Source organism: Jaculus jaculus, chromosome 13 (genome assembly GCF_020740685.1).
Source record: "Jaculus jaculus isolate mJacJac1 chromosome 13, mJacJac1.mat.Y.cur, whole genome shotgun sequence".
NCBI lineage: Eukaryota > Metazoa > Chordata > Mammalia > Rodentia > Dipodidae > Jaculus > Jaculus jaculus.
The window spans coordinates 24765807-24787760 of record NC_059114.1 but is presented as its reverse complement, the minus strand read 5'-3'; the positions used below and the strand labels follow the sequence as shown (position 1 = coordinate 24787760).

Here is a 21954-nt window from a genome sequence, read left to right as displayed (position 1 = left end):
CTGGGATTTCCCGGTGAAAACCACTGGGTTAGGTCATTTCCAAGTCCCTTTTCTTTCTTTCTTTCTTTTTTTCTTTTTTTTTTTTTTTGAGGTAGGGTTTCACTCTAGCCCAGGCTGACCTGGAATTCACTATGTAGTCTCAGGGTGGCCTTGAACTCACAACGATCCTCTTACCTCTGCTTCCCAAGTACTGGGATTAAAGGCGTGTGCCACATCACACCCAGCTCCAAGCCCCTTTTCAAGGCCAACACATTTATTTTGTTTGGGGGAAGAAAGGGAAAGAGACCTCAAGGCTTTGCCTCTTTGAAGGGCCACTGGGTAAGGAGGGCCTCCAGCCCCTTTCAGCCTGAGCTGGGAGAGTAAGAATTACTGGTCCACAAACAGGACCCAGAACAGCACACCTGCAATCCCAGCACTGTGGAGGCAGAGGCAGGAAGACTGAGAGCTCAAGGCCAAACTGGGCTATGTGGTGAGGCCCTATCTGAAAGAGAGAGGGAGGGAGGGAGCGAGAAAGCGAGAGGGAGAGAGAGAGACTATCATCCTTCTGTTTACCCAGATTCACACTCTGATCTGCCACAGAGGCCAAAGAGAACATGGGGCTGGGTCTCCAAGCAAGACAGTAAGTGTGCCAAACGAGCCAGATCAATTCCCACACTGGGACAGCCACCACTCAACCAGGTGACCAGGACAAGCTGCTTTTGGAACTCAGGGAAGATAGAATCCACATTGCTGGAGCTGATCTCACCGATGTCAGTGGGTGACAGGGAAAATGTTGCACCTCAGAGCAATACCTAGAGTTCCTAAGTAGGCCAGCAGCCTCGCTCTCCTTTTCCCCTCCCCGCCCTCTGCGGCTCACAGACCGCACACCCACCCAGCAGACTCTAGCTGAAGAAATCCATCCATGGTCCTATCTGTGGCCCGAGCTTGGAAGGCTCCATCATTCTGCACCGGGCGCTGGGGGCTCCCAGCCAGGAGGAGGCTGCTCAAAGTCACCTTGAGGCTACACAAGGAAGCACACACCCCAAAGTCCGCCTGAGCCCTGCTCTTCGGAATGGGCTCACTACTGTTGTCACAGCTTGGGGACACCATCCATCACCACAGGCTGCTGGGCTGGTTTGTATGCACCTCCCAGGGGCAGCTCCTCTTCCTTCTCAGACACATCCTGTTTATTAGTGGGGAAACTGCCCAAGCCTTCAAATTCCACTTGCCTACATTATTTCCAGCAGTAAGGCCTCAGGTATGTCCCTGAATCTTTCTGGGCCTCAGGTTCCCCATCTGTAAAGAGGAGAATTCTAGAACTGACTCTCCTAATTCAACACAGCTGCCAAAAGCCCTGGGCAAACCCAATAGTAGGGGCTCTGTCAAAGACTTTGTCCCAAATTGAAGAGGACCGAAGAGGAACAGGAACTTGAGACCTCACTCTAAAATTAAAAAATTAAAATTAAAAAAATTAAAAAAATTGATGCAAAGACCCAAATATCCTTGGACTGACTTATCTTGACACCTTTGCAAATGATTTCCACAACTGTCCCCTGTTCAAGACCCTGACCTTCATAGACACCAGGCATAAGAAGACAAACCCAGCCGGGTGTGGTGGCGCACACCTTCAATCCCAGCACTCAGGAGGCAGAGGTAGGAGGTTCAATGAGAGTTTGAGGCCACCCTGAGACTACATAGTGAATTCCAGGTCAGCTTGGGCTAGAGTGAGACCCTACCTGGAAAAACCAAAAAAAAAAAAAAAAAAAAAAAAGACAAACCTAGACTGGAGAGATGGATTAGTGGTTAAGGCACTTGCCTGCAAAGCCTAAGGACCCAGGTTTGATTCTCTCTTACTCATGTAAACCAGATGCACAAGGTGGCACATGCATCTGGAGTTGGTATGCAGTGGCTAGAGGCCCTGGCATGCTCATTCTCTCCCCCCCCCAAATAAATATATAAAAATAAAATATAGTTGGGCGTGGTGGCACATGCCTTTAATTCCAGCACTTGTGAAGCAGAGGTAGGAGGATCACCATGAGTTTGAGGCTACTCTGAGACTACAGAGTAAGTTCCAAGTCAGCTTGGACTAGAGCAAGACCCTACCTCAAAAACCTAACCAAACAAACAAACAAAAAACCCAAGGCTAAAAAATCTAGACTACACCCAACCAGAAAGAAAATGAGAAAAGTTACTTCTTTCTAAAAAAAAAAACAAAACTCCAGGGCTGGAGAGATGGGTTAGTGGTCAAGCCATTTGCCTGCAAAGCCTAAGGACCCATGTTTGACCCTCCAGATTCCACAGAAGCCTGACACACAAAAAGGTAAGGTAAGCACAAGGTTTCACATGCCCACTAGGTGGCACAAGAGTCCGGAGTTCAATATCAGTGGCTGAGGCCCTGGCACACCAATTCACTCTCTCTCTAAAAAACAAAAACAAACAAACAAACAAACAAACAAACAAAACCCTCCAGAAAGCCTTTTGGATGGCAGAAGGCCAACAACCAGCCTAACTATGTACATGAGGCCCTACATTTAATACCCAGCCAAAAGATAGGAGAGGTTCCAGGCTTATAATGGTAGATAAGGCTTATTATAATGGTTAGACTTAGAACTTTATTTCCTTACAGTGATACAAAAGAATAATGAACTCATAAGAAACCATACTTTGACTCCCCCCCCCCCCCCCCCCCCCCCCCCCCCCCCGAGGTAGGGTCTCACTCTAGCTCAGGCTGACCTGGAATTCACTATGTAGTCTCAGGGTGGCCTCTAATTCACAGCCATCCTCCTACCTCTGCCTCCCAAGTGCTGGGAATAAAGGCGAGCACCACCACGCCCAGCTACTTTGTTCGTTGGTATATTGGGTTTTTTTTTGCAAGGCAGTGTCTCACTTTAGCCCAGGATAACCTGAAATTTACTCTGAAGTCCCAGGCTGGTAATGAATCCACAGAGGTCTTCCTGCCTCAGCCTCCTGAGTGGTGAGCCACTACACCCAGCACAAACTTAAAAAAAAAAAAAAAAGTTTCTTTCAATGAGAAAGAGATAGAGAATGAACATGGGCACACCAGGGCCTCAAGCCACTGCAAGCCAGATGCATGTGCCACACTGCGCATCTGGCTTTCCCCAGGCTGCCAGGACTTTTAAACAAGCACCTTAACGGCTAAGCCATCACTCTAGCCCCACACTTTGACTTCTGATCCATTCCCAGGGCAGTATGATCCTCTTGTGATGGATGTCAAACAGAAACAGGGAGTGGCAGCTCCATGAATGATGCATGCTGTTGCTAAGTGCTGATGCTCAGCAGGGTAGATGCAGAAAAACCATTTGAGGCTTCTGCGTTCCGTGATGGTACCTTTACAGAGACCCGATCTTACCAGTTGTGATTTTCAAGAGCTACCCCACAGGAGATGGCTCACGTTAGGAAAGAACATGGGTAGTATTCCTGGAATGTGACTACCATTAAGGATTCGGAGCAAGTCCACGGGGTGAAGAGAAACCACAGACAGAGAGAGGAAATGGAACGCGACTCCCCTGGGCTTGTGATGCTGAATGCCCCTGCCTGCCTGCGCTCCTCCCTTCGGACCCTTCGGAGCCCCTGAATAGCTGCATGTCCCCTCAACAACTTCTTCTACCAGGACTTTTCTCCAGAGCTCAAATTCAGCCAAGCTAGAACCAAACACATCTAAACCCACCCTTGGTCACTTTTCTTCCCAGGTTACATGGAAGCCACATCCCAACACTGAAATTCTGGCTCACATGGGAACCTCATGGGCCAGCTCAAAAGACATTTCTCTCTGTCTCAGGTTTTCCCATCTACGAAAAGCAAAAGTGGGACGAGGCAAACCCTAAGAACATTCTCCCAGTTTAAAACTGGAGCCATGCGTGGTGGTGCACGCCTTTAATTCCAGCACTCAGGAGGCAGAGGTAGGAGGATCACTGTGGGTTCGAGGCCAACCTGAGACTACATAGCGAAATACAGGTTAGCCTCGGCTACAGTGAGACCCTACCTCAAAAAAAAAAAGTGTTGTTTTTGTTGTTGTTTATTTCCCGTCTTCTGAAGTACGTTAACTGGGATTTCACTAGGTAGTCTCAGGGTAGCCTCAAATTCATGGCCATCCTCCTACCTCTGCCTCCCAAGTGCTGGGAGTGATGACGTGCACCACCATAGTGGGCTTGAGAAACCAATTTATTTTTTGCTTATTTATTTACTTATTTTGTTTTTGCGAGGTGGGGTTTCACTCTGGCTCAGGCTGACCTGGAATTCACTATGTAGTCTCTCAGGGTGGCCTTGAACTTTCGAAGATCCTCTTAGCTCTGTCTCCTGAGTGCTGGGATTAAAGGCGTGCGCCACCACACCTGGCTAAATTTTTTTTTTAAATATACCATTTTAACAAACTTTAAAATAGACTGTGCCAGGGCTGGAGAGATGGCTTAGCAGTTAAGCGCTTGCCTGTGAGTCCTAAGGACCCCAGTTTGAGGCTTGATTCCCCAGGACCCACGTTAGCTAGATGCACAAGGGGCGCATGCGTCTGGAGTTCGTCTACAGTGGCTGGAGGCCCTGGAGTGCCCATTCTCTCTCTCTCTCTCTCTGCCTCTTTCTCTCTGCCTATCACTCTCAAATAAATAAAAAAATTATTAAAATAGACTGTGTCAGACATGGTGGCACAGATCTGTAATCCCAGCAATGAGGAGGCTGAGTCAGGAGGTTTGAGAGTTTGACAGGGTCACCTGAGCTACATACATGTTGAGGAAGAGAAGGAAGAAAGGAAGGGAAGCAGGAAGGAAGGAAATTTCTTAGAAGGAAGGGCAGAAGACCGAGTTCAAGATCATCCTCAGCTACACAGGAAACTCAAAGTCAGCTGGGTTATATGAGATTGTCTCAAAAAGAATGAATTAATTTTAATTTAAGATAAAATAAAATCTGGGGACAAGTCAGCAACCTTTAATGAGAATTTAGTCTTTCCTTAAATACAGCCCATGAACACCACAGCTCATGTCACCTGAATTACCTTACCTAAACCAACCACCCAGCACAGGACCAGACACAACGCAGATATACAGTAAAGATGTGAGGGAAGAGTGAATGGAAAAGTGGGAAGCCACCAAGCAAAAGCATGGGTTCAGGACATGGAGATCTGGGTTCAAGGTCTGGCTGTACTTCCCAATGGCTGTACTAATCCTCAGATTCCTCCACCCAGAAAAGTGAACAGTTGACATCTAATTCATAGGCTTCTTGGCGAGAACAAAAATGAACTCATATTGCAAACATCCAATATGAGGTAGATATCACTATAACTTGATAAATGTATATTGCGTGGCATAATTTATAATAAAGCATTTTAAAGAAAAATGGGGGGGGGCGCTGGGAAGATGGTTCAGTGGTCAAAGGTTCTTGCTGACAACGTCTGACTCAGGTTTAATTCTCCAGTACCCATGTAAAGACAGGTACAAAATAGCACATGCATCTGGAATCTGTTTGCAATAGCAGGAGACCCTGGGGTGCCCACACCTGCATACATATACATATAAATAAAAATTTTTTTAAATCTATAAAAGGGGGAGAGAAATTATCAGTTGGTTTTAAAACCTCTACTATAGCAAAATCTAATAAAGACACAACATGCAAGATTCCACAGCCATGGACGAGCCTGTCCTTGTAGCCCCCAGAACGTCCTCTCCGAAGGCCTAAAGCAGCTTCAGACGATCTCCCTCATTCATCTCATCCCCTCAATTCCCAAATTCCTATATGCATATGATGTGCCCAGGATAGAGAGCCTAAGCTAAAAATCTCTGTCCTTGGGGGCTGAAGAGATGGTTTAGCAGTTAAGGCGCTCGCCTGGGAAGCCTAAGGACCCAGTCTATTCCCCAGGACCCATGTAATCCAGATGCATATGGTGGTACATGTGTCTGAGTTCATTTGCAAGAGGCTAGAGGCCCTGGTGCACCCATTCTCTCTCTCTCATAAGTAAATAAATATAAATAAAATTTTAAAAATACTCAATTCTTTATTCTAGGTCCTGCATGGTCCTGCATTGGTCTGGTAGAAAAACTCATCCAAGAGTCCAATTTCTATGAACGCATCACTAAGTGAAAACACCAAGGGATCAAAAGTCCCTGGGACTCAAATGCTTTGTAAAATTGAGATAAAAAATAACACATTTGCTGGGCGTGGTGGCGCACACCTTTAATCCCAGCACTCGGGAGGCATAGGTAGGAGGATTGCCATGAGTTCAAGGCCACCCTGAGATGACAAGAGTTAATTCCAGGTCAGCCTGGAACAGAGTGAGACCCTACCTCAAAAAAAAAAAAAACACACACTTGGGGCTAGAGAGATAAGTTAGTGGCTAAAGCACTTGCCTGTGAAGTCTAAGGACCCAAGTTCGATTCACACACACACACACACAAATAAACAAAATAAATAAAAATTTTTTTAAATGAAGCAAAAAGAGGTGCAAAGACATGATCAACTAGAAAGTCCTATTAAAGAGTTAATTAACAGTGTGGCATTAGCTTCACGATATGAATACCGACCAATGGAACTGATTAACATATCTAGAAAGAGGCCCACAAATACCTGATATATGAGAAAGTAACGCATCAGTGCCATGGGGAGAGGTTCTTTCTCCACAATGTTAGGTCAACTGGATATCCACGTGGGATTTTTTTTAAAGGGTCTTGAGCCCTATCTCTTAATAAGCACAAAAATCAATTCCAAATGAACTACAGGGTTAAATGTGATGGTCCAAGCAGTAATGCTTTTCAAAATGATATGTGAGTCTCTCTGTGACTTTGGAGTAGGTAAGATCTTCTATATTACGAAGCAAAAGGAAGTAAGGGGTGAAGCAAAGGCAAAGAGTTTCTGTGAAAATTAAGAACATCTGCTGGGCTCACTGGTGGTACCTACAGCCCGAGCAATGCAGAAGGCTGAGGCGGAGGAGCACTTGAGGCTCCAGGCGTGGGGCCAGACTGGGCCCCGCACCAAGACTCTGAGAGCCCTCCTCAAATACAACAAAACAAAGCAAAACAAAATGAACATCTCTTCATTCAAAGATTTTTGTTTGTTTGTTTGTTTTTCTTTTTTTGATTTTTCAAGGTAGGGTCTCACTCTGGTCCAGGCTGACCTGGAATTCACTATGTAGTCTCAGGGTGGCCTCGAACTCTCGGCGATCCTTCTACCTCTGCCTCCCGAGTGCTGGGATTAAAGGCGTGCACCACCACGCCTGGCTCCAAAGATACTTTTTTTTTTATACATATTTTTTTCGGTCATTTTTATTTATTTATTTGAGAGTAACACAGAGAGAGAAAGAGGTACATAGATAGAGAGAGAATGGGCACACCAGGGCTTCCAGCCCTGCAAATGAACTCCAGACCCATGTGTCCCCTTGTGCATCTGGCTAACGTGGGTCCTGGGGAAGCAAGCCTCGAACCGGAGTCCTTAGCCTTCACGGGCAAGCGCTTAACCGCTAAGCCATCTCTCCAGCCCCAAAGATACTTTTTTAACAATGTGAAAAAAAAAAAAAAAAAACAACACTTGGGCTAATGAGATGTGACTGGGTTCAATTCCCTAGTATCCAGACTGGGGGCAACTGAAACCACAGCAGCAGTGCAGCAGTACCGAATAAAACTACGCCTGGGCACAGACCACGTGCCCAGCACAACCCAGTCACATGCTCACCAAGTCGTGGTTCAGAACATCCATAGGGACACTGCATCCAGCCTTTTGTGGGTTTTGTTTTGTTTTTTTAGTGGAGGGGGTAAATGATTATTTTGCAAGCAGAAGGGAGAGGGAGGGAGAGAGAGAGAGAGAGAGAGAGAGAGAGAGAGAGAGAGAGAGAGAATGAGCACACCATTGCAAGCAAACTCCAAATGCAGGTGCCAGATTTTGTTTCTGGCTTTACATGGGAAATCAAACCTGGGCCAGCACTCACTCTCCATACATGAATGCATACACACACACACACACACACCCAAAAATGGATACAGGCCATGCATGGTGGCACACGGCTTTAATCCCAGTACTCACTCAGGAGGCAGAGATAGGATGATCGCTGTGAGTTCCAGGCCATCCTGAGACTACATAGTGAATTATAGGTCAGCCTGGGCAGAGAAAGACTACCATGAAACCAAGAAAAGAAAGAAAACTTATACAAATGATAGCATTGTATCACTTAGCTAAATGTGTATTTCAACTAAAAAAAAATATAGTGTTGTAAAAAAGAAAAAAAATGGGGCTGGGAAGATAGCTCAGTGGTTAAAGGCCCTAACTTGCAAAGCCTGACAGCCCAGGTTTGATTCCCCAGTAACCATGTCACTATAGAAGAATAAAGTGGCCCATGTGTCTAGAGTTCATTTGTAAGGGCAAGAGGATGTGATGCACCAATATTCTTTCTCTTTGCTCACAAATACATAAATTACGAAAAATCTTTTTTTGGGGGGGGGAGTTTCAAGGTAATGTATTGTTCTAGCTCAGACTGACCTGAATTCATGATGTAGTCTGAGGGTGGCCTTGAACTCATGGTGATACTCCTATCTTTGCCTCCCCAGTGCTGGGATTAAAGGCTTGTGACACCACACACCCCCTACAAATCTCTTTTTCAGGCAGGTACTTGGGCATATGACGATACAGGTCTATAGTCACAGCTAGTTGGGAAGCTGAAGTAGGAAGATCATCAGCCCAGCAGTTCAAGGCCAGCCTGAGTTAGCATAATGAGACCCTGTTCCTGCACATAAACAGCAGAGATCTAGCTAGGAGCAGAAGGGCAGTGGACAAAACCTTGATTCTAGAACATAAGAAAAACCTATAGTCTGGATTTTAGTCTGAATGGCTGATCATGCACCCTTCTTTAAAAACAACAACAAAAAAAACCCTACTATTTACTTATTTATTTGCATGAGAGAAAGAGAGAGAGGGAGAAAGAGAGGGAGGGAAGGAAAAAAGTGTACCATCTTATGCATCTGGATTCATGTGGGTACTGGGGAGCTGATACCGGGCCTGCAGGGTGTTTTAGTAAGCACCTTTAGCTGTTGAGCCATATCTCCGGCCTACTTTTGTTTTTTCGAGGTAAGGTCTCGCTGTAGCCCAGGCTGACCTGAAATTCACTCTGTACTGTTAGGCTGGACTTGAATTCACAACGACACTCCTACCTCTCAAGTGCTGGGATTAAAGGCATGCGCCACCACACCTGGCCCTTCTTCTTCTATGTTTTTAATATATTTTTTTAAAGATTTATCTTTATTTATTTGAGACAGAGACAGACAGAGAGAGAAAGAGAATGAGATTGGGCACGCCAGGGCTTCCAGCCACTACAAACGAACTCCAGACGCAGGCACCACTATGTGCACCCTGAGACTCCATAGTGAATTCCAGGTCAGCCTGGACCAGAGTGAGACCCTACCTCGAAAAGCAAAAAGAAGAAAGAAAAAGAACGTGGACCTGGAGAATCGAACCTGGATCCTCAGGCTTTGCAGGTATTTGCCTTAACTGCTAAGCCATCTCAATAGCCCTTATTAAAATATCTTTATTTATTTATTTTTTTAAATCTGGTAGTTCCTTTAATTTCTATATTTTTATATAAAATAGCCTGTTTATAATTTCATTTCTTTGAGTTAGAGTAGTTTTATTTTTTTTCTTCAATTTTTATTAACATTTTCCATGATTATAAAAAATATCCAATGGTAATACCCTCCCTCCCTTCTCTTTATTTTTTTAATTAATTAATTAATTTATTTATTTATTTATTTTGGTTTTTCAAGGTAGGGTCTCACTCTGGCGCAGGCTGACCTGGAATTCACTATGGAGCCTCAGGGTGGCCTCGAACTCACGGCAATCCTCCTACCTCTGCCTCCCGAGTGCTGGGATTAAAGGCGTGCGCCACCACACCCGGCTTCTTTATTTATTTTAGAGAGAGGGAGAAAGAGGGCACACCAGGGGCCTCTTGCAGCTGCAAACAACCTCCACACCCATGTGCCACATTGTGCAAATGGTTTTACGTAGGTACTGGGGAACTGAACCTGAGCCAGCAGGCATTTCAAGTAAGCGACTTTAATGGCTGAGCCATCTGCCCAACCTCCGTGCACCCTTCTTAATCTTGACTGGGCAGCCACCTTGGAATTTCCCTCCTGGAAAAGAACTCCTATTGTCATCAGGGGCAAGTCTCTGTCACCCAGTGACCCTAGATAATCACTGTTTCCTCACTCTCAATCCTCCTGGACCAGCGGTCCCTGGAGGCTAAATGACCCCAGAGGCACCAGCTCCAAGACTGGCATTATACTAAGCCTAGCACAGCCAACAAAGAGACCTGGCTCATACTGGGCTGAGAGCTGAGTGTGTCGGCCTGCAGCTGCTGTCTCAATAGGAACTGCCTCCAAAAATAACATGGAAAGAGGAAGAAGAAAATAAAAAGGAGAAAACACACAGAGGAGAAAACAGACACGACTTCTGGGGATAACTTCCTTGTGATATTTTCTTTTTCTTTTTTTTTTTTGCTATTCAAGGTAGGGTCTCACTCTGGTCCAGGCTGACCTGGAATTCACTATGTAGTCTCAAGGTGGCCTCGAACTCACGGTGATCCTCCTACTTCTGCTTCCCAAGTGCTGGAATTAAAGGTGTGCGCCACCACGGCGACACTTGTGATATTTTCTGGGTTTTTTTGTTTTGTTTTGTTTTTTTGAGGTAGGGTCTCACTCTAGCCCAGACTAACCTGGAATTCACTATGTTGTCTCAGGGTGGCCTTGAACTCACAGTGATCCTCCTGCCTCTGCCTCCCGAGTGCTGGGATTAAAAGCGTGAGCCACCATGCCTGGCTTACACTTATGATATTTTCAAAGCACCTACGTCTACAGGTGCCTGCAGGTTAAACTGGATGTTTTACATAAACCAAAGCATTCCCTTTGGCTTGGTCAGCCAACGTTACAGCTGTCACTGCTGTCACTTAAACGTGCCTATCACCATCCTCCAGAAGCCTGCAAAGACTGACTACAATGGGCATCAGAATACCCAGGCGAGCTGCAAGCCGCCAGCGTGCCTCACAGCAGCAGAGCTTGCCAAACTTTCCAGAACTGTTTATTTACTCCTCACACATCTCATCACTACAGAAACGCTCACAGGGCCAGACATGCCTATCATCTGAGCACTCAGCACACCTAGGCAAAATAAGTGCTGTGAGTTCAAGGCCAGCGACCTAGGCTAGCTACAGAGTGAGACTGTGTCAAGGAAAAAAAAAAAAAGGAAGAAAAAGGGGGCTGGATGGGTGGGTTAGGGGTTAAGGCATCTGCTTGCAAAGCCTAAGGACCCAGGTTCGATTCCCCAGGACCCATGTAAGCCAGATGCACAAGGTGCCGCATGCATCTGGAGTTCTTTTGCAGTGGCTGGAGGCCCTGGAGCTCCCATTCTCTCTCTCCCTCTTTCTCTCTGTCAAATAAATAAATGAATAAAAATAAAATATATGGGCTGGAGAGATGGCTTAGTGGTTAATCGTTTGCCTGTGAAGCCTAAGGACCCCGGTTAGAGGCTTGATTCCCCAGGACCCACGTTAGCCAGATGCACAAGGGGGCACATGCATCTGCAGTTTGCTTGCAGTGGCTGGAAGCCCTGGCGTGCCCATTCTCTCTCTCTCTCTCTCTCTCTCTCTCTCTCTCTCTCTTCCTCCTCTCTGTCACTCAATAAAAAAATAATAATAAAATAATAAAATAAATTTAAAGAAAAGGAAGGGAGGGAGAGGGAAGGGAAGAAATGATGAGAGATGCAGGCAGGCTGCTGTCCCTGCTTTCTTTGTCACCCCACCTAGACTTTTCTAGGAGTAGCAGGGCATTAGGATTACCTAACTGGATCCTCTAATTTTTACCATGCAAAACATGAGGGTCCTAGAAAGAGCGTAACACACCCATAAATGGCTTAGAAAGTTTTTCATAAAGGACAGGCAACATTGTTTAAGTAAAAAAAAAAAAATCCAAAATTCCACAGCTGTAACCCCAGCATGTGGAAAGAGACAGCAGGATATGCATGCTCCACAGAGAGGTTAGCCTGGGCCACATGAGATCCCATCTCAATAAAATAAAATAAAAAGCCAGGCATAGTGACTCACGCCTTTAATCCCAACATTTGGGAGGCAGAGGTAGGAGGATCACCATGAGTTCAAGACCACCCTGAGACTACATAGTGAATTCCAGCTCAGCCTGTGCTAGAGTGAGACCCTACCTTGGGAAATAAAGAAAGAAAGAAAAAGAGAGAGAGAAAAAAAAGAAAGGCCAGGGAAGATTATAGTTTCTATTTTCTATGACCTGATTGGGGAAGGAATTATCAGCTAGGAAAATCAAGAACTCAAAACTGGGGTGGGAGAGATGGCTCAACACTTAAAGAAAGACATTTGCTTGCAAAGCCTGATGGCCCCGGTTTGATTCCTCAGTACCCATGTATGCCAGGCCGGGCATGGTGGTGCATGCCTTTAATCCCAGCACTCAGGAGGCAGAGGTAGGAGGATCTCCATGAATTTGAGGCCATCCTGAGACTACATAGTGAATTTCAAGTCAGCCTGAGCCAGACTGAGACCCTACCTCGAAAACAAAATAAAACAAAACAAAGAAAGAAAAGAGGCTGGACAGGTGACTTAGCAGTTACGGCACTTTCCTGCAAAGCCAAAGGACCCAGGATCGATTCCCCAGGACCCACATAAGCTAGATGCACACAAGGTGACACATTTGTCTATTGTTTGTTTACAGCAGCAGCAGAGGCCCTGACATATTCAATTCTCTCTCTCTGCCTCTCAAATAAATAAAAAAGAAAAAGGAAAGCTAAAGCCAGGGACGGTGATACAAACTTATAAATCCAGCACTTGGTAGGCTGAGACAGAGATCACTACAAGTTCAAGGCCAGCCTGAACTACATAATGAATTCGAGGTCAGCCTGGACTATATGACCAGACCTGAAGGGAGAGAGGGAGGGAACAAAGGAAAGAGAAGGAAAGAAGAAAGGAGAAAGAAGGAAAGGTATGGTGGTACACCTATTATCTTAACACTTTTTTTTTTTTCTTTTCAAGATAAGGTCTTGCTGTAGCCCAGGCTGACCTGGAATTCACTATGTAGTCCCAGACTGGCACTGAACTCATGGCTATCCTCTTACTTCAGTCTCTAGAGTGCTGGGATTAAAGGAATGCACCACCACACCCTGCTGGAGAAATCGTTTTGAAAATGGCAGTGGATAGTGGGGAGACTCAAAACTAGCCAAAGGGGTTGGAGAGATGGGCTCAGCAGTTAAAGATGCTTGCTTGCAAAGCCTGCCAACCCAGGGTTCAATGACCCAGTAACCATACAAAGCCACATGTACAATGTGGCGCATGTGTCTGGAGTCCATTTGCAGTGGCAGAAGGCCCTGGCTCGCCCATACACACTCAAATAAATAAATAAATATTTAAAAAAAAAACTTGCCCAAGGGCTAAGAATGAGTGCCTCAGGGTGCTCAGCGCTAAATGATAGAATCTTTCCAAGGCTCAAGAAACATCTGAGAGAGGTCAAGGAAGAAAAGGAGAAGGTGCATTTTAGGATAACTATCCTCCTGATAAGAAGTAATCATCATATTCTTGACCTTATAATGGCTATTGGCTTGCTTGGTAACCAAGACCTGCATGATATTGAGCCCATCAACATTTCAACATAAATGAGGGAGGAGGGAGGGAAAAATAGCAAAATAGAAAAGGAACTAGATAGAAAGAAAGAAAAAGGGGTTTAGTGAAATGGGAGTAGAGAGACAAAAAAAAAAAACTAATGGGGGCTGAAGAGATGGCTCAGTAGTTAAGGTGCTTGCCTGCAAAGCCAAAGGACCCATGTACAATTCCTCAGTTAATAGGTGGTACATGCACCTGGAGTTTGTTTACAGTGGCTGGAGGCCCGGGCATGTCGCTCTCAAATAAGTAAAAATAAACAAAAAAATTAAAAAGAAAGAAAGAAAGAAAGAAGAAGAAGGTAGGGTTGGAGAGATGGCTTAGCAGTTAAGGTGTTTGCCTACAAAGCCAAAGGAGCCAGGTTCACCCCCTAGTACCCACGTAAGCCAGATGCACAAGGTGACACGTGTGTGGAGTTTGTTTGCAGCAGCTGGAAACCCTGATATATCCATTCTCCCTATCTGCCTCTTTCTCTCTCCCTCTCTCTCGCTCTCAAATAAATAAGTAAAAGTATTTTTTAAAAGAAGGTAATAGGAGGGAATTATGATGAAACTACAATATGTTCACTATGAAAATCTCAATAAAAAGAAAAGACAGGGGCCGAAGAGATGGCTCAGCAGTGAAGGCACTTGCCTGCAAAGCCTTAAGACCTGGGTTTGATTCCTTAGTACCCATATAAAGCTAGATGCACAAAGTGGCGTATGAATCTGGGGTTTATACCAAATAGCAGAGCTAACTCCTTAAGCATCAAACCCAAATTCCCTCCAGGGGCCTGTGAGGCCCTGATGGCCTAGCTGTGTGGCCTCTGACACCTCTTCTACTACTTCTCCTCTACCTTCCATACTGCCACATTTATTCTTACCTCTTGGCCTTTGTCCCTGCTCATTTCACAGCCTAAAATACTCCAGAATGTACTACCCAATAAAGCTGATTCTTTTCAGTCAGTTCTCTGTCCAAAAGTCTCTTTTCAACTCCTGCCCCCACAAGAAGCCCTCCCTGACCACCCTGCCTAAAACACGGCAGCCCTATCACGTTCTACCATTACCCTGCTTTATTTCTTCAAAGCCCTTTCCATCACTGGGAATATACAAAATTAACTGCTTTATGGTGTGTTGCTCCAACCAAGAGAGCAGGGACCTTGCCAGCCGTAGTCATAGCCTACCAGATATATAAGAAGTGTTTCTCTCCGGGCGTGGTGGTGCACGCCTTTAATCCCAGCACTTGGGAGGCAGAGGTAGGAGGATCGCCTTGAGTTCAAGGCCACCCTGAGACGACAGAGTTAATTCCAGGTCAGCCTGGACCAGAGTGAGACCCTATCTCGAAAAACCAAAAAAAAAAAAAAAAAAAAAGAAGTGTTTCTCTACAAAGAATGGAGTTAAAGGACTTCCTATACAATCTGAAATAGTACCTTCTAGTAGTACAGCAGTCAGAAATGCTAAATCATCAGCCACACTCTGCAGGTGTTCAGAGAGTTAACAGGCGTAGAGTTCAGCATAGAGTGGCAAGCCTCACCCTAGGTCTATCTAGAACCCTGAGGAAACAGAAGGCATACTCCCTCCCCCTGAATACATGAATGTCTCTGAGGGGCCAGGAAGCACCCAGTGTTTACCCAGCAACCCACAAACAAACGCAAAGAGATCTGAGATTACATTGCTGACGCCCAAGCTAGAGACTGGGTCCAAATAGGCCTCATAAAACTGGATATGACAAACACCCTCAGATACGGCTACTTAGGACTTTGCAATGTGACCTGTTCTCCAGAAGACAGTTGTAACTCACACCTGTCCAGCTTCCTCTTATGGAGGACATTTTTTCTGAAGCAGTCTAAAGTCTAAATGGGCAGGTGGTAAAACCCCTTCCCTTCTTGTGTTGCCTGGTTCAGCATGTCTGAGCCCACAGTAAGCCACTTACCCACCAGGAGTTTGACATCCCGGACTGTGAAATCAGGGTCCGGCATTCTGAAAAAAGAAAAGCATAGACATTTGGTGAGAAGCCATAAAAAAAAATTTTTTTTTAATCTATCTAGACTATCCCAGGCCAAGGCATTAACCATTTTTCCAAGAAGGGGTCCTCATTCTCAATTTAGAAATACAATATGAAAAAACTCACAAGGAGGGTGAGAAACCAGGTAGTTAAGAATCTCAAGGGAGGTCACCCAGGATCATGGAGCCCTTCCCCATTGCAAGAGGAAAATCAAACCTGAACCTTAGCAGAGAAATCAGAGGAATCGCTAGCCACCCCTCCTGCAGGGAAGACTGAAGTGTGGTGTCAAGGCCCAAACACTTGCTTTAATGTAGGCTGGGCAGTCCTCTCTGCCTTTCTCTCTCCTTCTAGAAAATACTCTTGACACACAAGTGTACAGGATGTGGGAAGGACCACTTTAAATTCAGAGGGAAGCACTTGGGAGCTGAGATAGGATAGTCAGTTCCAGGCCAATCTAGGCTACATAGTAAAACCCTAACTCAAAATTAATTAATAAATCAATTAAATAATTCAGAGGGTAAAATACATTATGCCTACATGGGCTGTGATGAAACTCATAAGTAATAACAAAGATGCTGGCCAGGAGTGGTGGCACATGTCCATAACCTTAGCACTTGGGAAGTAGAAGGAGAATCAGGAGGTTAAGGTCATCTTTAGGTACACAGCAAGTTCAAGGCTAGCCTAGGCTCCAAAAAAAGGGGGTGCTGGAGAGATGGCTCAGCAGTTAATGGCACTGGCTTGCAAAGCCTAATGGCCTGGGTTCAATTCCCCAGTACCTACATAAAGCCAGATACACAAAGTGGTACATGTGTGTGGAGTTTGTCTGCAGTGGCAAGAGTTCCTGGCATGCCCATATATTCTCTCTCTCTCTCTCTCTCTCTGCCTCTTTCAAATAAATAAATAGATTTGTTTTGTTTTATTTTTCAAGGTAGGGCCTCATTCTAGCCCAAGTTGACCTGGAATTCACTCTATAGTCTCAGGCTGGCTTTGAGTTCACTGAGATCCTCCTACCTCTGCCTCCTGAGTGCCACCACGCCAGACTCTTAATTTTTTTGTGTGTTTGTTTTTCAAGGTAGGATCTTACTCTAGCTCAGGCTGACCTGGAATTCACTCTATAGTCTTAGGGTGGCCTCAAATTCATGGTGATCTTCCTACCTCTGTCTTCCAAGTGCTGGCATTAAAGGCGTGTGCCACCACACACATATACATACATACATACATATATATATATATATATATATATATGTTTAATGCTGAGGGGCTGGAGACTAAAGGCGTTTGCTTGCAAAGTCTGATGGCCCAGGTTCAATTCCCCAGTACCCACATAAAACCAGATGCACAAAGTGGTATATGCATCTGGAGTTCATTTGCAGTGGCAAGAGGCTCTGGTACACCTGTTCCCTCTTTCTCTCCTCTTTCTGTCTATGCTTATAAATAAATAAATGAACAAATAAATAATTTTTTAAACAAAAAGATGCTGAAGCTGGGCGTGGTGGTGGCACACCTTTAATCAGCAGAGGTAGGAAGATCACCATGAGTTTGAGGCCAGCCCAAGAATACATACTGAATTCCAGGTCAGCCTGGGCTAGAGCAAACAACAAGATGGTAAAAGTGTTCACTCTTCTACTAACGTGACTCTTGAACAAACCTGGCAGGAGATGCTAGAAAAGGAGGCAGCCTAAACCTCTCTACTCCTGCCCAAGGGACGGAAACCTGTTCTTCCTGCCTGCCTCAATCTCACTCCCACCTGGAGTCCTGGGAGATCTCAGCCAAAATGTAAACCAGACATGAGCTATAGAGGCAGGCAAAGGGGAGGAAACATACCCCTTCTAGAAAGAAACCCATCTCCCACATAATAGGAGTCTACATAGAAAACATGTATTCTGGAACCCTGACTCTGATCTTAGAGGCTGGCCAGTCTGTTCATAGTTCAGACTCTGCCTCAGTTTCCTTGTTTCAGAGTAGAGGAGGAGTGGTACCATACTATATGGAGCCAGGGTAGATCAAGGGAAAAAACCATCACTGCTTAAGAATCCTATGTCTTCTCTCCCTAACTGCTGAAAATGATCAGTCCTTTGGACAGTTTTTCTCCTTGTTCAGGCCTTGAACAAGAAGCTGTTCTCAGATCATAGGAAGAAAGTCCTTCCTGTTGGCAGGTGGTAAGAAGAGGGCAGGAGGAAAATCTCATCCCAAGCTATAGCCTGCGTTACAGAGGAAGACCAGGGAGGAAGGGATTAATTTCAGCAACTTACTTAATTCCTAGTCCGTCCTTTTCTCGAAATACCAGGGGAACCCTGAGAGCTTCTCTCTGTACATACTCATAGTTGAAATCTGTTCGGATATTCAAATTAAAACAAATTGGTTAAGTTATTGAGGAGCAAATGAACCACAATCCATTGGCAAAGGGAATAAAAATGATAACGAACGGGCGTATGCTAGACGTAGGAGCTGCACGGTAAAAGCTCCCTGGGAAATGACAACAGATAAGGCAAAGCCAAGACAAGCCCTGCCCTCCATCAGCTCCTCTGCCTACTCAGTCATTCCCTGCATTGCCCCACGGGTCCAAACTTGTCAATGAACAGCCCAAGTCCAGCCAGGGGTAGGGAGGAGACGTATTAGAAAGAACCCTACACTGAAAGAGCCCTAGCTACTGCTGCGAATGAGGGACAGACAAATGCATCCCAGGCTGAGCACGGACAGTAAAGGGACGACAAAACCAAAGCGTGCCACCTGGGAGGGTCTGAAACCCAAAGAGGAGGCTAGGGAGGAGTGTTCTTATTGTAACTGAGCACCAGTGAAAATCTTATTGTAATATCCTTCGTGGTGAAGGGGAGGGGGGGGCAAAGCTGGTTTCCCTGGAAACTGTGTATTTGGTGCCAAAATAACTAGGGAACTGGGCACAGCTTTGTTGTCTTCCTATAGTGAAATTCTGCTGGAGCCATCACAATACTTGCTTCCACTGGGTAACTGGGAGGATGCCTTCCAGGTGGACTGTGTCGACAGGGCACAGCAAGGCCCATAAAACTCACGGGGCCGTTTTCCATCTGAGGTTTATTTGATATAGACCCCTCATATTCTTATCAAGAGCCCTGAGGCCTCTGGCTAATAAATATGCAGGTGTGGGGTGAACTGAGATACGTCTTCTCGTCCCCCAAATTCTCAGGCGATTAACTCAGTGGACAAGGGTACACATCTTCTCAGGCTAGCCTTGGAAGGAGAGAGGAGTCCTCAGACCACAGAAGCCTTGGCCCCAGGGAAACAGTTCACCAAGGGCAGACTTGGGGGAGGAGGAGGCCAAGGGACCCGGCTCCTAAGAGAGAACAAAACCCACAGCAGAGAAATCCCTGACCTCGGAGGCTCAGATCCCCAGGGGCTCCCAGTGAATGGGGATTCCTAAGGACTTAAAGGAAGAGAAGTTTAAGAAGCTTCTATTTTGAATCCAGGCTAAGGGTTCCCTCTGTTTCTCAGCTCCTCCCTCTGAGTTCTGGGGCCAGATCTGAATTAACCAGCAAAATCCTAAGACTCTGTCCTTTGAAAGGAGCCAGGATAGCAGCTTTTATGGATGCCCTTTGGAGCTCCCAGGCTGGTAACTTTCCCTGCCCACACACCCTAGGTCCCCAGACCACCCTACCCCCAGCTTCAACTCCCTCAAATGCGCCTGAGAAAAAGCTGTGAAATATTGGGCCGGGGATTCCTAACACATGAGTAGGAAGAGCATGCATATTGTTTTTCTCATAGGCCCTGCCAAACTCAGTAAAGTGAGAGAAGAAATGGGAGGAACTATTTATGCAGAGAAAAAAGTAAATGCAGTTGGGCCTGGCACCCTGCTTTTTAGGTGAAATTTCTTAAGTAAGTAATTTCTTCTTTTATTCCCCCCCCCTCCACCCCAACTTCTCCCCTATGGGACCAGAGCCCAGAGCTCCAGGAGGCAAGGAGCACAAAAGAAACTTCAAAAATGCAAAGCCCGGGACAGTCTCCTCAGGGCCTCAGCCACTCAACCAGAACCTGGAGGAGGGAGGCGCTTCCCTGCTGCCAGCTCCCCAAGAGAGACGGGGGTTTTCAAGGAGGGTGGGCAAGATACAAAATGGAAACTGAGTAATTGAAAGGAAACTCAAGTTATCTGAGAGGGTAAAGAAATGAACACTTGAGGACTGCGTACATAAGCAAGAGCACCTGCCAAACACTAACTCCTCCGCAGCTCTGGATTCTGGGACCAGGGGCCACCACCTTTCCAGGGGTTTGGTGGCTGGCTGGGATGGGTCAGGGCTCCCAAAGCCTTGCCCTAAATTATGAGCACCATCCCAAAATCTAAGGGACGCCCCCTCCACCGCATTCCCAGTAGGAAAGCCAGGGAGAAGGTAAAGAAGGTCCCTCCAAGATCCCAACTTCTGCTCCTCACAAGTAGGGCCCATGAAAGTCAGGGTCTCAGGCACGGTAGGAGATCTCGTATCTCAGAGAGATTAGTCAAGTCTTCAAAGTTCCAAGGGCGTGAGATTTCAACTTTAGGCCCGAGAGGAAGTCACTTCATCACTCCAAGATTCAAATTATCAAGGCTGCAGCGCTGGAGGCCTCAAACTTAGTGGGGTTCAGGCCAACAACTCTCAGACCACTACTCCAAACCCCACAGCACCCACCAAAGAGATACCGATCTGTAGACCCAAGGCCCGAAGGGGTGTAATCCGAACAACCCAAAAAGCTCCCACCATCAGTTCCTTACTGACAGGGCCTGCGCTGACAAAGGTTTGTTTGGAAGGTTTCAAGCTTGGGGGCCTCAACCCCTATGTCTCGGGGCGCCCAGAGTCTGGCTTCTGCCAAGCGACTGCATCTCCAGCTGAACAGACAGCTTAATAGGCTGGGGAAGGCAAAGACGGCGCTCACGCCCTCCCTCTGTCCCACCGTCTGTCCACAGGTCCCTCTCCGTCGACCAGCTAGCTGCCTGGCACTGACCACCCTGATGATAGTGGTGGGCACAGCCTGGGCCCAAGCTAGCTTCCCGGCCCGGCCCCCTTCCTCCTTCGCCACCCCACCCCACCCCCAGTGCTCGGCCTCGTTTCGTCACCGGATCCCCTGGAATGGGGGACTCGGGCGCGAAATACGAACCCAGCCACAGGCGAGCTCCCTCCCCACGTGTGCGCGGCCCGGCTCGGCTGCGGCCCTGGAAGTGGGCGCCTCACCTTTGCCCTCCATGGCGTGCACGAAGTCCCCCTGGTACAGCTGGCTGCGCAGCTTCTCCTCCAGGCTGAAGCCGCGGACGCTTACAATCTCCTCTACGTCCGACAAGTCCTCGTTCTCGTCGTATCTCTGCCGGTCAATCGGACGCTGTGGGGACCCAACCAGAGAGCCCAGGACGTTATTGAAGGGACTGGGGTGGGGGTCGCCTCTCACCCTGAGCCCACCACGAACAGGTGCAGGAGCCGCGCGTCCAATGCACCCCATCATTTCAATCTGAGCAACTTTGCGCAAATGCCACAGATGCTGAAAAGCAGGAAAAGGGGTCTGCACCCCCGCCCCAAGAACCCGGCTGCATCCTATACGAAGCACCCCCCACACACACACTGCATCTTTGGAAGCCGTGGACTGGGTATCGGGGTGGGTGGGGGGCTCTTCCTTGCCCCTACCCCAGTGATGTGCTGAGCTTTGCCCACTTGAACAGGAACCTGATTATGTAACCCGCGAAGGGGGCTCCCGGCACCGGCTGGCCCGGCAGAGGTAGGCCCCGGGAGGAGCCGCTGCAGAGCCCGGCTCAGCGGTAACAGCAGCCCCGGCGGCCGCCGCAGCCAAGCCGGGAAGCCGGAACCCAGGGCCGGCGGCATTTCTAAGGCTGGAGCCTCCCCCGAGCTCTCGGGGAAGCTGGAAATCTGAAATGGAAGGGCTGAGACCCCAGCCTCCCCCGCCGACCGGCCGCCAGGGCAAAGCAGTGGAGGCAAGGGGAGGAGGTTAAGGGCTTGGAGGGAGGGAGGCAGCCGGCCCGCCACAAAGCTCCCATTCGAGACCCCAAAACGCACCAGCAGCTGCCTCATCTCCCCACGAGCGCGCGCGCACACTCACTTCCTAAGGAGACTCCCCCACCACTCCCCGCATCCCCCTGCCTCCTCCCTTCACCGCCCAGCGCCCAGCCCCGCAAGCCCCCCAGATCCCGGGCGAACCCCAAGCCCATTCGGCCCCCCCCTCCACGCCTTTCGGCGTTAGCTTCTCCCCTCTTAAGTGTCTGAGACCCTGAGCCTCACAAGGGACTGGAAGAGTAAGCGGCTTGCTTCCTTTTGCATGCAATTTATTATTTTTTTCCGGTCCTCTTGCAAAATACAGAAAAGGAAAGAAAAGGCAGCAAGAAACAACCAGGA

The 21954-nt window shown here is 47.1% G+C and overlaps 1 protein-coding gene across 1 annotated transcript in view; it reads right to left on the bottom strand.

Annotated features, from left to right (window-relative positions):
* The window catches only part of Kdm2b (lysine demethylase 2B), a 131303-nt gene extending 109625 nt beyond the window's left edge, over positions 1 to 21678 (bottom strand). The window contains exons 1-4 of the mRNA XM_045132118.1: positions 21619 to 21678; positions 20788 to 20932; positions 17866 to 17944; positions 15542 to 15588 (exon numbers count right to left, since the gene is read on the bottom strand). Of these exons, the coding sequence (XP_044988053.1) occupies positions 15542 to 15588; positions 17866 to 17944; positions 20788 to 20932; positions 21619 to 21633 (286 nt within the window). The 5' untranslated portion in view covers positions 21634 to 21678. The remainder of the gene's footprint in view (positions 1 to 15541; positions 15589 to 17865; positions 17945 to 20787; positions 20933 to 21618) is intronic.
* Between the last annotated feature and the right edge of the window lie 276 nt (positions 21679 to 21954).